Genomic DNA, 15115 nt, shown 5'->3' with positions numbered 1-15115 from the left:
AAATTAATCTAGTAGGACTGCATTCTAAATCAATTAGCTTCCCATCATGTTAGTGTATATTCTGGCATTCAGTTCCACCTCCAAGACTGATCGGTTCTCTGCAACCATAATTAACTTCCTTCTCTTTTATCTGTTTTGGATCACCATTTTGCCACTGATTCCTAGCAATAGACATCCTCTTAGAATATTAATATATTCAGCTACACTTTTATACTTTTTATTCTCTCCTTCTAAATTTTAATGCTGTGTTTCTATCGTGGATCAAAAACAGAATTGGATTACTTTCATTAAGGTACCTTCAAACTGGAGGTTGGCACTTCTGACTTCACAGCATATAATGAACGTGACCCTTGTACTAGCATATGTGAATCCTGCTCAGCAAAATCTGTTCTAAAACTCCAGTATCTCTCGCACATAATTATTCACTTACTACTTTCTTCCTTACAACTGCTTTATATATTTTTGTAGATTGTCCTCTTCTGAAATTTCTTTAGCCACTACCGCACTTTTTCCTGTTGTAGTTTTGTATTTTGATATCTAGCCATTTTGCCAATATCTATTGTATTTATCATCTTTAAAAGAGGCTTAAGTACTTCTTCCTTTTTTTTAAATCAAATGTTACTAGCCCTAACTTTTCCCATTATTCTAAGTTTTTGTTTGTTTGTTTGTTTGTTTTCTGGGGGGGTTACTGGTGGATGTGGCTTTCTTAAGATAAAAGTAAAGGTTCCCCTTGACATTTAGTCCAGTCGTGTCCAACTCTAGTGCGCGGTGCTTAACCCCGTTTCCAAGCCGTAGAGCCAGCATTTTGTCCGTAGACAGTTTCCGTGGCCAGTGCGACTAGACACGGAATGCTGTTACCTTCCAACTGTGGTGGTACCTATTTATAAACTAGCATTTACATGCTTTTGAACTGCTATGTTGGCAGGAGCTGGGACAAGTGACAGGAGCTCACTCCATCACATGGATTCAATCTTACGACTGCTGGTCTTCTGACTTTGCAGCACAGAGGCTTCTGCGGTTTAACTCGCAGCGCCACCACGTCCCTGTGGATTTCTTAGATGGTACTATATCTCTTCTTCTGTCATGCGGTTACACCTTTACTATTCTGGCTACTATTTGGATGTCTTCACTTCATTAGTAGGAAGCTAAAGAGCATCATTACCGTCAGCTTTAACTACATTTGTAGCCATAGGTAGAGAGGGGGCAGTAACTCCTCAAGTGAAAGGGTGGCCAGCAGTATCCGGGGAGAGATTGTTTTGCTCATCTTTATCTGCCCAAAATAAATAATTTTCTTCCCTTCTTTGATCCAATAAATCCTTTAAGTGAGACTTAATTCTCTCCTTCAGTAATCCAATACCAGTCCTAATAGTTCTTTTATTTCCTTCACTAAATCTCTAATTTCCAGCATAACCTTGCAAGCTGCAAAATTACCCACAACCTTTGTGGATACAAATTTGTAAATTGTGATTGATTTGTGTATTGCAGGGTTTCTTCCATCAGTTTACACCATGGGTCTCAAACTCAATTTACCTGGGGGCCGCTGGAAGCAGAGTCTGGGTGAGGCTGGGCTGCATCAGATTTTCCGCCAAGTGGAACAAGGGTCCAAGGAAGGTGCTCAGGAGTTTCCTTAGCCCAGCTGGGGCTCTGAGGAGGAGGTGCACGTGAGCCCTCGTCGCCAGCCACGACCCCCTCCAGCTCCTTCTTCACTACCACCACAAGCAGCAGCAGGATGAAGAAGCGGAGGAGGGAGGGAGAGCCAGCGACCGCCTAGCTGGGGGGGGAGCATGACTTTAAATTTAAAAAAAAAACCCTCACAGAATTGCCTTGCCAAAGGAGAAAAGCCTCCATCGGTACCGGTGAAATTAAACTGAATGGGGCGGGGGCACACACATGGAAGTCCAGCAACCTTCCTCTGAGGGCCCCTGTCAAAAAAAAAAGGCGCACTCAGCAGCGGCTGAAGCAGGACAAAGAGGACGAGGAAGCACTGCCAGGCGCTGAGGCGGCCGCTGGCCGGGCTGGTGCTGGGGGTGCCACGAAACAGAGCCAGACAGCTGCTTCCCTGGAAGAGGCAGCGGCAGCTGCTGTTGGCTGCTTGGAGGCACTCTTCGAGGACAGGACAGGAGCGAGCGCCGCTCTCAGGCATCGCTCGGCGGCAGCTCAGGCGCTCGGGGAAAAGGGCTGGCAGCATGCCTCACTCGCCGACTCACCCTCAAGACAGCACCTCTTGCACCCTCCACCCGAAACTGCAGCCTACCAGCCGGCAGACAGGCGGGGTGGCTGGCAGGCTGCAGTTCCGGATGGAGGGTACAAGAGGCACTGTCTTGGGAGACAGCCGGCGAGCGAAATGAGGCTTTTTTTGACTCTTGGCAGAGGACGCGTGGGCGCTTCGGGGGGGCAGGCAAGGCAGGGGCCACAAACTATCATCCGATGGGCCGCAAATGGCCCCCAGGCCGCATGTTTGAGACCCATGGTTTACACTGTTAGAAGTTCAAGTTTCCCTGGCTTGATGATCAACCTGCATCTTCCCAAATATTTCACTTTTGTTATTCCGTAAAGATTCCTTTGGAGGAATAGCAGTGGTTGACCAAAAAAAAAAAAAATCTTAGTTTACCACAATCCACATTCACTTATTTAGATGACTGATATCCAACATGGGTGATAGAGACACAAATCCTTTATTAATCCTTCCTAAAGCATGGGGTTGGTCCAAAGTTCCAGAGCAACAGTCCTTCTTTCTGAGCCCAGAGATAGGGATAATAGTCAGTGGTGTAATCTTCCACAACTGATGGAATACTGGAGGAGATAATATTATGTCTATAATCTCAGAACCACTTAAAAAGAACTGTTCCATTAATACTTTCCACTTTAATGTTAATTCTGAGCTCCAGTATTTACTTGCAGTTAATGCTGAGATAGCAAACTCCCATTTGCCCAATATGTCCTTCCAGCAAGAGTGTAGCAAAGGCAACAGCTAGTCCTCAGAGGTTCAGTAATACCATTTATTTCTGTCCACGCCAATGAAATAAGCAATCTTAGCAGGGAAGCCACTCTTTAAAAGAGATTATTCTCTAAAATTGTTTTCAAAAGACTTCCAGGGACTTTCAAGTCCTACTTTCTAGGAAGTGCCTGTCTCTTACATCCGTCACCTTTTCCAACACATCTGTATGTCTCCCACACCATTTTACTACTACAGTACTATTAATTCTGAATCTTATCTTCATGAAATGAAGTTTCTTGCTGTTTATAGTATTGCCTGGCAACTCTCCCCACAGTCCCCACATCTGTATTCCTCAGTTGTGTGGAGTTGCATGTCTTGGGTTTCTATCAAGTTCTCACCTTCTCAGAGAAGCAGAGCCTACAAAAGCTTGTTGAAGTTTGGCTGCTTCCACCAGAGGTGGGGGAGAAATCTGTGGAGTTTGCTGCAACCCAAGGTTGCACCGTTCTCTACAGCAGCCCTCTTTTATAATAAAAAGACACTAGGAATAATGCCTAATTTAAAAGTCAAACTTTAAAACTATAAAAAGAAATAAAACAAAGATAAAAGCAGAGCTGCTCAGGAGCATGTGTGGTGCCCACCAAAAATAAGAAAGGCAGGTGATGTCACAACAGATGAAATCTATTCCTGATTGAGATTACTAGAGGTCAACAAGGATAGCTGGTAAGATGATTTAACCATTTAGTCACCTGAACAGAAATCCCAAGCGGATGTGTTATTATTATAAATGAAAATAAATTACTTTATTACAGATGAATAATTCCTTTAAGTACAGCTGCCAAACATACCATTTTAGAAGCAAAAAGTAAAGCCATCAAGCATTTAGCTCCACCATGCTTCCAGCCAGCCGTTTCAATTTACTCTTAAAAATGTGGCTCCTGGCAAACAGCTACATGTTACTCATGCTATAGTACAAAGCCTAAGGTCACTTGTGGGAAAACAGAGTTGACTCATAGAAAACACAAAATCATGATTTGGCATTACATGAATGAGCCTTTCTCCTACTTCCTCTCACTTTTTAATCAGCTACATTCACAGAAACAATAACTGCCGTTTATAATTTGCATATTAATTTTTGCAACAAGTAACTTATTAACAAGTGTGTACAAGAGAATGGGAAGAAGTATCAGATCTGACATACACCAGCATGAACTACACAGGATCTGTAGATAGCCGCAACCAAAGGTTTTGACTGTTTAGCTTCAATAATGCAAATCTGTGTCCTCCTTCCCCTTCAACACCTTGCATGCAGGTATTCCAGCTGCTCAACACCGAATCCGTTCAATTTTTGTTACTCTGAAGCTCCCACCCACTCCTAACACCTGAAAATTTGTGTTTGCTCACAACAGTTGCACTAATTCCCAGCATTTCATAACTAACCCACTTCTTCTCTACAGTCAAAATGTTTGTGAAGATTGGGGGGGGGGGGCTTTCCAAATTATGTAAAGAACAAGAAAAAGAAGCACCACCAACAGTAGTAGTGTCAGTATTTTAACAATAAATTTGAAGTACAGTACTGAATTCACTATGCACAAACTATTACTACAACAATCCTTAGACATGGTCTAGAGGGGCGGGGTAAAAATCAAATAAATAAATAAATAAATAAATAAATAAATAAATTAAAACAGCCTTGAAGTAGGGCCATTTTATTGCAATTTATTATTCTGCTGTTGTACGGCAAAGAAGACATGGTCTGCCAGTCTGTGATACAATCACTTTACTGAATCCAAGTAGAGCTGACTTACTGATTTGCAGATAAGCACTCAGTAAAAAAACAATCAGAAACACTATTCTCTATCAGCTAGAAATGAAATTTCAGCTATGTCTTCACACATGTTGGGCATAATTTTGCTGGGATTTTACTCCAAAATTAGTGATATCATGACAGCTGTAGTGGCAAAATGCAGCTAATTAATGAGATGGCAGTCATATGACCAGGAGTACAACCAGCACCTTGTTAATAAACTGTAATTCACTGCCATGGTTTATGCAACTTCTCTCCAGAGTAAAATCCCAGTATGATTCCAACCGCTCCACGCTTAACATGCAGATCCTTAATAAAGTTGTTACTGTATATTCTCAGTGGATGATTCAAGAGTCTTTTAAGCTAGTTGTTTCAGACTCTGGCTAAAATAACTGTTTTAATAAATTAAGTGTTTCTCACCCATAGTGCTTGTTCTCTTTCCCTGCCTGCCTCCCACTCACTCCATAAAGAATCTACAACTGCAGAATCTGCCCCCAAATTCTAGACAATTTTGAGTGAACAATATTTTTCATACACAAGAATCCCCAATATGGAAGAATACTGAAGAGATAATAACTTTTAGCATATAAACCATCTGCTAAACCAACTGCCTGTTGAAGTAATTAACAAGCTCATCAACACTGTTAAAGAGAGAATGGAGCCCATTCGTTGGCCACCTACACTACCCTAAGAGAGTCTTACCCTCTTTCAGAGCTTTATCCATGTTATGCGAAATCATCACTCTCCTCGACTGGACAGGTTCATGTGCGTTTCCAGATAAAGGATTCTGAAAGAAAACATATATGCATGCCTAAGGTATGAATGAACATAGTATGGGGAAGAAATAAAGGTTTGATTACTACACCCAGCAGAGGCTATACTGTTTGTGACACGTAGCCAAGCCTGGTTGTTCAGTCAGTGCTCGGGTCCATTTTGGAAGGAAAAATTCATTTTTGAAAAAACCATTTCCCTTCTCAGAAGAAAAATGCTCCCAGAGATATTATTAATCTCAGTCTTTGCAATTATTATATAGTACTGTCTCCACCACGTTTAACACCAATAATTAGCTATTTCAAACATGGTGGGTTTGGGTTTCTATTTTTCCTTCCCCCAGAGAAAAATTACATTTTTGAACCACAACTTCTAGAACCCACCAGCCAGGACGAAATCCTGACTAAACATGCTTAGAATCATACTTCAGTTCTGCTCCTAGGACCTTCAATTTAATTCAATTTGGAAATGCACAGAGTTTTCTCCTTATGTACTATGGTAACATTATATTAACTAAGGTGCTGGAATGACATTTTCTGGGACCTCATATCTAAGTCCAAGTGCTGTACTGTATACCACTACTGAAAAGATCTTTCCCTTTTAGCTAAAATCTTCCCACCTACACATCCATGAACAAGGGCTTCCTTTGAGCATCTCAATGCATGACAGATGCTTTTCAATACAAATGTTATTTCATATATCGTGATCCTTAACTTTAAACCAGCTCTTCCATGAGTTCTCAGATACACAGCACAATAAATCAAAATTAGATACATATTTAAGCCACCCTTTTGATTTTCCTTTGCTAGGAAAACAGAAAAACAATAATCCAAACCCATCAATGATTTCTACTATATAATGACAAAGTTAGAATTGGCATGGGACCAGGAACATTAAGGACATAATAATCTTGCAGATTCTATAAACATGTTCAATACAGAGGCAGAGATTAAAAATCAAGTTGCACAAGAAGCAACTACAGGTGAATTACAGATACTGACAATAAATATTCTCCATCAAGGATTTAACTGTCTCAAGATGCTAACTAATATTAGGTTTAACTTTGATAATGTAATACTGTTTGCATCTTCTTGGCATCACCTGTAATTGCCACTTTATTTTCAAAGTTGCTCACAAAAAAGAACCACTTTCCAAAATGTATAACAAAATTAAAATACTGCATAAATGTTGAATTTCTAAGTAAGGTATCACCCTTTCTTCAACAAGAGGAAAAAGGGGTTACCTACCTGTAACTATGGTTCTTCTAGTGGTCTCTGTGAATCCACACAACTGGGTTTAAACTGTGCTTGCTCTAGAATATTCTGAGTATCCAGCACAAGCGCAGTTTAAACCCAGTTGTATGGATTCACAGAGGCCACGTAGAAGAAGCAGGCAGTTGTAAAACTTTGAAAAATGAAAAGTTTGTGGAAGATGAATTATTCCAGTAGAGTCTTCATTATCAAAACATGCACATACCACTCCATGGTCAAATATTTCCAGGAAATCAGGAAATCTCTACACCCATTCCATTTGAGGATGTTGGCAAAAGAAAAGGAAAAAAGAGGAGGAGGCAAAATACTGTATTGTAACACTTTAAAGGCTAACAGTTTTATTTCAGTGTGAGGATATCTGAGGAACTGGATTTTGATCCATGAAAGTTCACACTGAAATAAAACTACAATTCAGTGCTACAATATTTTGTTTTGTTTTTCCTTTCCCTTTCCTTTTCTTTTGACAACATGATGAGATAGACAACTACTCAATTTAAGAATGTTATCTTGAACTAAACCACAAGGGCAAAAAGCATTCACTCTGGAAGGCAAAAGGATGTTGGGTCATTAGGAAAAGATAGCAGTTATCATGAACTACATGCCAGATCTCACTTTAGAATGAAATCGATCCCATTGGGGCCAATCAGCACCCCAAACACACAAGCTAGTAGGGACATAAAACTAAACAATAGCTATGAAAATTCTTTCACAAAGCATGTTGGTCAATGGTCTAAGGGTGGCCATTGAGCTACTACAAACAAGCAAAAGGGCTGAGTAAATATTTCGCAGGTTAGTAAATCCATTGTGTTTATCAGTAAGGTTCTAAAATCCAAATTAATTGTCTGCATTACAGACTGAAATGAATACCAAGACTTCAACATCAATTCAATTTTCCCCACTTCCCTTGCTCACTCCTCATGCTTTTTGTAACAATCTGTTTGAATTTAAGATCTGAAAGATCTGATGTTTACATCCCACAGGTTTACTTAATAAATGCATTATACAAGTACAGGTTTTGGGGCTTTTTTCTTATGCAAAAATGGCCATCTTGGCTTTATCTGCAAAACTTCCTTGCTCTTCTACCAATCGAAACATATAAAAACATCATGATTTTTTTTTTAAAAAAGTAATTTCAATTTCGCAGCATCAACAAATGAAGAACTATTGTTTTGGGTTTTTGGGTTGTTGTTGTTGTTGTTGTTGGGTTTTGTTTGTTTGTTTTTGTAATTCAGAAAGTAGGTCAATCCCAATGATTGCTGACAGTGAATTACAGTAAGATTGAACTTTCAGAAGCAAAGGTTGTGTAGAGCCTACTTATGGAGGCCAACAGAAGACTTGGTAGCCCATATTCTGGTCTTAAACTGGCAAAATAAACTATGAGACTAAATAATAACTAGAAGTCAAATAAAATCTTCAGCCACTCTGGGTAGTTTACAACATAGCAGCAGCATAATTAAAATATCAATTTGACAGAACAGAAAATAAAAATAATAAAATATAAATAAACAATACAATCAGAAAGCATTAAAATACGTTTACATAAATAAACATTTAAAATGGCAGAATTGGTCAAATTAAGGCTAAGTACCATAAGTTCAATTGACTGTGCAAGCAAGTACTGTATAATGTTTTGAAACGCCTGACTGAATAACAGGGTTTTTAGTGACTTTTTAAAAACTGCCAGTGAAAGGGCCAGATGAATTGCAAGAGGGAGTTCATTCCACAGCCAAGGAGCAACCACCAAGAATTATTTTGAGAGTAATGAGTTAAATCAACTCAAGTATTGCAGCATAACATGTCTGTTCTTAAGAAGAGTTTAGAAATAAGCCACTACTACTGAATGGTTTAGTAACTGCTCATACTACCAATTCTGTCTACAGGTAATCTGGTAGCTCTTCAAAGACATTACACATTACTTCAATAAAAGGTCATTTCTACACTGGAATTACTCAAGAAATGTGTACACAAAAATTAAACCCTCTGCCTGGTGCAGATACCATCTCAGCAAACATTCTGGTTGCAGCCAGTGTTTGATAAGCAAGATAAAGGAACCTCTAGACATCTAAAAATGTCAGACAATAAAGCAAAACGATGGTTCCTAAACTTGGGTACCCAGATGTTTTTAGAGTGCAACTCCCAGAAGCCTTCACCACTAGCTGGGCTGACAAGGGCAGATGGGAACTACTAGACTAGAATGTTCATACGTATTTTTTACTTTTACATGGTTTAGATGGTCACACATTAAAATGTGCACATTGTTCTGGGTGCACTGTTTTTCTCTGCAATGTACCTGAAGCCCCACAAATAGTGGGTTTCTTCTCACAAGTTTCAGGAGCTGTGAAATACTAAATTTGTCAAGACCAAAAACAAAACTAAAAAACACAGTAACATTTTCATCCCTAGCAGGAAGTTAAACACCACAGCAAGCAAACTTAGTGAACCTAAAAGTTTTGTACGGGACTGCTTAGCAGACTGAGACATGATGGATTTGTAACATATTTAGAGGGTTTTCTTCTTTTTCTTCTAAGTTCTTTGCTTTGGCCACTTAAGTAACTTGACTCAGCCTTCTGCTATAATTGAGGTTGTGCTATTGCCTTCTCTTTCTCTGGTAGTTTTCAAGTTGCTTTTCTATCTTAAACTGTTTGTTTAAGCTGTGGGTGATGGTTTAACTCTGGATCACCTACTCACTTGCTTCTATAGAAGTCCATGGCTTATGAGTACTGTTTTCAACTAGGGCTAATCAGAGCAGGTTAACTTTGCAGCAAAATCTTGGTACCTGTAGAGTTTTGCATAGAAGATTAAGAGAGAATTTACAGAAATAGTTAGAGCAGCCATTCTCAACTTTTTTTGGCCATGGCCATAAAACCACAATATGAAAGAAATATAGGCTGAATCAGGATTGTTTAAGTTGCATAACAAACCTTATGAGGTGTTATGTGAAGAACTGTTTCTGGTCTATGGCCCCCTTCAAATGTGACAGCCCCCCAGGGGGGCATATGCCCCTCCCCCAGTTGCGAATGGCTGCTCTAGGTAACTGCCTATGAGCTCAAAGGGCTAGTTATTATGGATGGGTTAGAACAGACTTGGGCAAAGTGTGGCCCGAGGGCCACATACGGCCTGCAAGCCACTCCTGTCTGGCCCAGCGGAACGTTTTGAACATCAAAACACATTTATAGCTTTTTGTCTAAAGTTGATCAGTTGCTTATCTTTAACATACCGCAAAAAACCTATTTAGTATTTGTGAAGATTAACAAGTTTAAAATAAAAACAATCATAACATGACTGTTTCATTTTATTTTTAAGTAAAGTTTGTTCAGCCGCCGAAAACAGTTCAGATTTTTCATGTGGCCCCCTATAGAAATTAATTGCCCAGCCCTGGGCTAGAACATCTAGTCCCAGGGACAAGGGACAGAATACCTTGTTCATTTTTCAGTCAAAAAGCAACAGAATTTACATATATTCCTAGAGCAAGCAAGTAAATCTCCTAGAAAAGGCTGTGACAAGGATGACGGTATGCCTCTGTACCTTTCATTGGATCAGGAAGAATTAAATGTTTTTCAATAAAATTCATTAAAAACCCTCCTGAAAAAAAGAGGCTACTTTCCAAAGAAGATAAAAACAAAAGGCAAGAAACAAGGACACAGATCAAGATGGAAGGTGAGGCAAACTAGGAGACATTTTGAGTCAATGGAACTACTAAACTGATACCAAGGTCTTCCCATGAATTGTGGCTTTCCTTGGTCTCCAGAGGATGGGAAAGCAGCCTGTACTCCATAGAACCCTTAAGAAGGTAAAATGTGGGAGGAGTTCAACCACCTGCGCTTGAGGTAACAATGGATATTACTCTTGTCTAAATATGTTTATAGTCAGAACTGACTTATAGCAATCCTGATAGGACTTTCAAGTGAAATCTTTAAGGAGTTATTTTGCCAGTTCCACTCTTCCAGTGAGTTTCCATGAGGAAGTGGGAGAGTGGATTCAAACCCTATTCTCCAGAGTTGTAGACTGTTACTCTATCCACTACACCACTGGTTCTTAACCTTGGGTTACTCAGGAGTTTTGGACTGCAACTCCCAGAAGCCTTCACCACCAACTGTGCTGGCTGGGGTTTCTGGGAGTTGCAGTTCAAAAACATCCGAGTAACAAAGGTTAAGAACCACTGCACTACACCACACTGGGAATCCCTTTGTCTAAATATATTCCTGGATAATATCTCAGCCCCTCATGTATTTACTTGGAAGAAAATTCAGTTATCCAGGAATATATTGTCCAAATATATTCCTGAATAACTGAATTATCTTCCAAGTAAATACATGAAGGGCTGAAATGTTATAATGTGGGGGTGGGGAGTAAGGGATCTGCATCTTTAAAAGAAGTACAGTACTCTGTTTCCCAGAAAATAAGACCTATCCTGAAAATAAGCCCTAGTGTGATTTTTCAGGATGCTCATAATATAAGCCCTACCCCCAAAATTAGCCCTAGTTAAGTGAAAGCCTGCCCTCCACCATTGTGCAGCAACCAGAAGATGACATGACTGTATTTGAATAAATGTAGATTGCTGTACACGAAAAAAATAAAACACCCCTGAAAATAAGCCCTAATGCATTTCTGGAGCAAAAATTAATATAAGACCATCTTATTTTCAGGGAAACACAGTATTAGGGAACAACATGTCCACATGGAATTTGCCAAGGCTCCACATGCTCACTGACTGCAGCCAACGCCTACAAGCTAAATTTCAACTGTGGCAATTCAACTGCTGGTTCCCACAAGTCCTGAAACAAAATGAAAGGCTTGTGGTTCTACCTTCTCTGTTATATCCCAAGTCTCATTTGAGGAGGCAAATCTGTATCTGAGCTGTACCATTTCAAGGTGGGAGTCACAAGATGAATTAGAAAGGAAAAAAGCCATCCACCCAGAAAGGCAGGATAAACTCAGCATCTACCTTTCTACATGTAAAAAAATGTTTCTGTCATTTCTCCCCAAATTGTGGAGCCATCGATCATGTAATTTCCTCTCTGCAGCAATACACCCCAGATAAAAGGTTATCACTTCAGATGCTGGGAATGCTATCAAGACCTGGTAGTAACTAACGTTTTCCCCCCTCACCTGCAGCTTTTCATACTTCTATTTTCAAACCAGAGTGCTGAAACAGAACAGAGAAGAGCTTCTGCAAATAAATGCAAAGCAGACATCACACATGGCAGATTCAAAATACTGTACTGAAATGAGATCCTCCATGTTGAAAGTGTGGCAACAACTGGTAACTTTCCTGCTGTTTAACAACACCCCAAAGACCACACTGCCTTAGAGGACCATTTCACCTTTCCCATGTTCACAGAGCCTGCTTCAATATAAAAGCCACATTACCAAAGTAATTTATTCTAAAATTGAATAAGGAAGCACATTAGAATGTGAAAACCGTAAGAGTTGATTTGTCTATTATTCATAAGAACACAGTACTTAAACACTCTCTAGAAACACACCCTAAGGAATTGGCCAATCTACTGAAGTGAACCAACACTAATGCTGTTAATTCTACTTTCAATTATTTAAGAGTATTATGATTTTGACCTCTGCAGCCAAAATAATTGGAGTTACTCCACTGTCACTGCACAGATCTCCATGGTTGCAAAGGGAAATGAAATTAAGTGCTAAGCTGCTACATACCAACACACTTGGCATCGGCTCTCCAAGGACACTTTTTCCCTCCTAGCCTCTGTTTCCACTAGACATAAGAGAGATCTAACTTGGATTATAATGTTCCATAATAGTTACAGTACTTGCTAACAGAGAGATGCACAGGCTTCAAATCTATCTGGAGGTATGATACCCGCAGAACTGTGCCCTTTAACCTCGCATATATGAGGAAAGCAAGAGCGAGTCACAATTTCTAAGTTGTGAGGAGAACATCTACTACACGAGCTCAGAAGCATTTGGTCCGACAAAGCCGAGAGATTCAAAGGCTCGAGCCGGGGGTTAAAACCTATTCAAATTCAGCCCTGCTTTTAAATGCATAATTATCCCGCTCACGGTTGGAAATTTGGGGGGGGGGGGCGCAGTGGAAGACGTCTTCTGAGGCGCTGCGACTGAGGAAAAGAATACGTCCCCCCGGAGGAGAGCACTCACCACAGCAGCTCGCAATAATGGAGCGGCGTCTTCTCTTCCCGGATAGCGACGGTTCCAGGCGACTCGGAAATCCGGCACGGGTTGAAGGCGGCCGCGGCTCTGGTGGACCAAAGCCAGCAAGGTGCCGAGGGAGAAGGCGCTGGCGGCGCAGACCAGGTACAAAAGGAGTCGGAGCAGGAGTAAGGCCAGGCACCACTGCTGCTGCCGCCCGCCCACCTCGCCGGCCTTTTCCTCCTCCGTTTCCTGCTGCCGGCCCAAGTGGAAGAGGGACACGGCCAGCAACAGCAGCAGCCCCAGTCCGGCCGCCAACATGGAGCGGGGCAAGCCGCGATCCCTGGCCACCGGCGCCGGCGCCGCCACAGCCGCCGCCTCCGCCGCCTCTTCTTCGTCCTCTTCGCCGTCGCCCTCGGCTGCTGCGGCCGGGACACTGCTACTCTGTTTGCCGGAGTCACCGCGGCCGGGGCTCTGAGCTCCAGGGGAGCCGGCGCCGAGGGCGGCGGCCGCGGGAGAATCCAGCTGCCCACTACCGCCGATGCTTGACGAGGTGTTAGCGGTCTCGGCAAACATGCTGCTCCAAGAGCCTCCGGGAACCAGCACATCTCCCGCCCCGGGGCCTTTTTCGCAAGCTCTTCTCTTCTCCGTCCACAGCCAGCCTCTTCCTCCGCCGGCTCAAGGCACCCCACGAGCAAACGCCGGCCGGGCTCATGCCCGGGATCTGCCGCCGACACTCCCCTTCTCGGTTGCACGTTCAAGGGGAGGGTCGCCTGGGGCTCAGCGGAGGCCTGGCTCGCCTGCTCATCGCATCACCGCCAGGAGCCGGTCGAGGCCCCGCGGAGGCTGTTTGCGCGCAGCCGGCCAAGGGGAGGAGGAAGCGCCTGAATGACAGCAGCTGCTGGAAACCCAGCCATGTGCAGTTGGGCAGGCCGGGCGGAGCCAGCGCGGTCTAGTAGGCAGCAGCCGTCAGCCGACTCTCTCCTTTCTTCCCTTGGCCGATGACACTGTCAATCTTAATGCGAGTTAACCTCCTAGCAGCATAGTCTCCCGGGTGTTGCCTCTCGGAAAGGGCTCCTTCCAAAGGAATATTGCATTTCCCTGCTATTCTTCCTAATCAAGCAACAATCATACAAAGGCTTCTGTGCATACCCATCTCCAGATACTGTACTACTGTAGATACAGTTGTGTTCAAAATTATTCAACCCCCAATGCTGTAAAGGGGTTTAGGGACTATAGTGTACATTTGGAATTATATTCAGAATGAAATCCTACAAGGACGTTTTAAAGAACCAAATGCAACTAAAATAACATCAATTGTTTATGTAATACAGTAGTAAATGTTTCTTTTGTGGTTTCTTCATTGCCACAATTATTCAACCCCTTAAAGACTACCACTCTGAAGAAGAGAGGTTCATTCAGGTGTTTTCGATCAGGTATTGAAAACACCTGTGGATGTCACCGAGCACCAATCAAGCATAATAAGCACCAATTAGGCAGCTTTAAAATGACTGTGATACTCAGCTCCTTCTAGACATTTACTGGTGTGGTTACAAACATGGTGAAGTCAAGAGAATGGTCCAGGAAGACAAGAGAAGAGGTGATTTGTCTTCACAGGAAGGGCAATGGCTATAAGAAGATTGCAAAGAAGTTAAACATACCAAGAGACACCATAGGAAGCATCATTCACAAATTCAAGGCAAAGGGCACTGTTGAAATGCTACGTGGTCGTGGAAGAAAGAAGATGCTGACTTCGACTGCTGTGCGCTACCTAAAGCATAGAGTGGTGAAAAGTCCCCGTGTGACTGCTGAGGAACTGAAAAAAGATTTGTCAGATGTGGGTATAGAAGTTTCAGCTCAGACAATAAGGCGCACACTGTGTAATGAAGGTCTCCATGCCAGAACCCCCAGGCGCACCCCCTTGCTGTCTCCCAAGAATAAGAAGAGTCGACTGCAGTATGCCTAAAGTCATGTGGGCAAACCACAAAAGTTGTGGGATAGTGTTCTGTGGACTGATGAAACAAAATTAGAACTGTTTGGGCCCATGGATCAACGCTATGTTTGGAGGAGGAAGAACAAGGCATATGACGAAAAGAACACCTTGCCTACTGTGAAGCATGGCGGAGGGTCAATAATGCTTTGGGGCTGTTTTGCTTCTGCAGGTACAGGGAAGCTTCAGCGTGTACAAGGTACCATGAATTCTCTTCAGTA

The 15115-nt window shown here is 42.1% G+C and overlaps 1 protein-coding gene across 6 annotated transcripts in view; it reads right to left on the bottom strand.

Annotated features, from left to right (window-relative positions):
* The window catches only part of SNX25 (sorting nexin 25), a 93979-nt gene extending 80209 nt beyond the window's left edge, over positions 1-13770 (bottom strand). For 3 of the 6 annotated variants that reach the window (XM_020802553.3, XM_078393912.1, XM_078393913.1), the window contains exons 1-2: positions 12914-13770; positions 5445-5529 (exon numbers count right to left, since the gene is read on the bottom strand). In XM_020802553.3, coding sequence (XP_020658212.3) covers positions 5445-5529; positions 12914-13480 — 652 coding nt within the window. In that variant the 5' untranslated portion in view covers positions 13481-13770. The remainder of the gene's footprint in view (positions 1-5444; positions 5530-12913) is intronic. The other 3 variants (XM_073001384.2, XM_073001385.2, XM_073001386.2) reach the window with 1 other exon arrangement.
* Positions 13771-15115: the final 1345 nt, after the last annotated feature.

This window comes from Pogona vitticeps, chromosome 5 (genome assembly GCF_051106095.1).
Source record: "Pogona vitticeps strain Pit_001003342236 chromosome 5, PviZW2.1, whole genome shotgun sequence".
NCBI lineage: Eukaryota > Metazoa > Chordata > Lepidosauria > Squamata > Agamidae > Pogona > Pogona vitticeps.
This window is presented reverse-complemented; position numbering and strand designations above follow the sequence as displayed.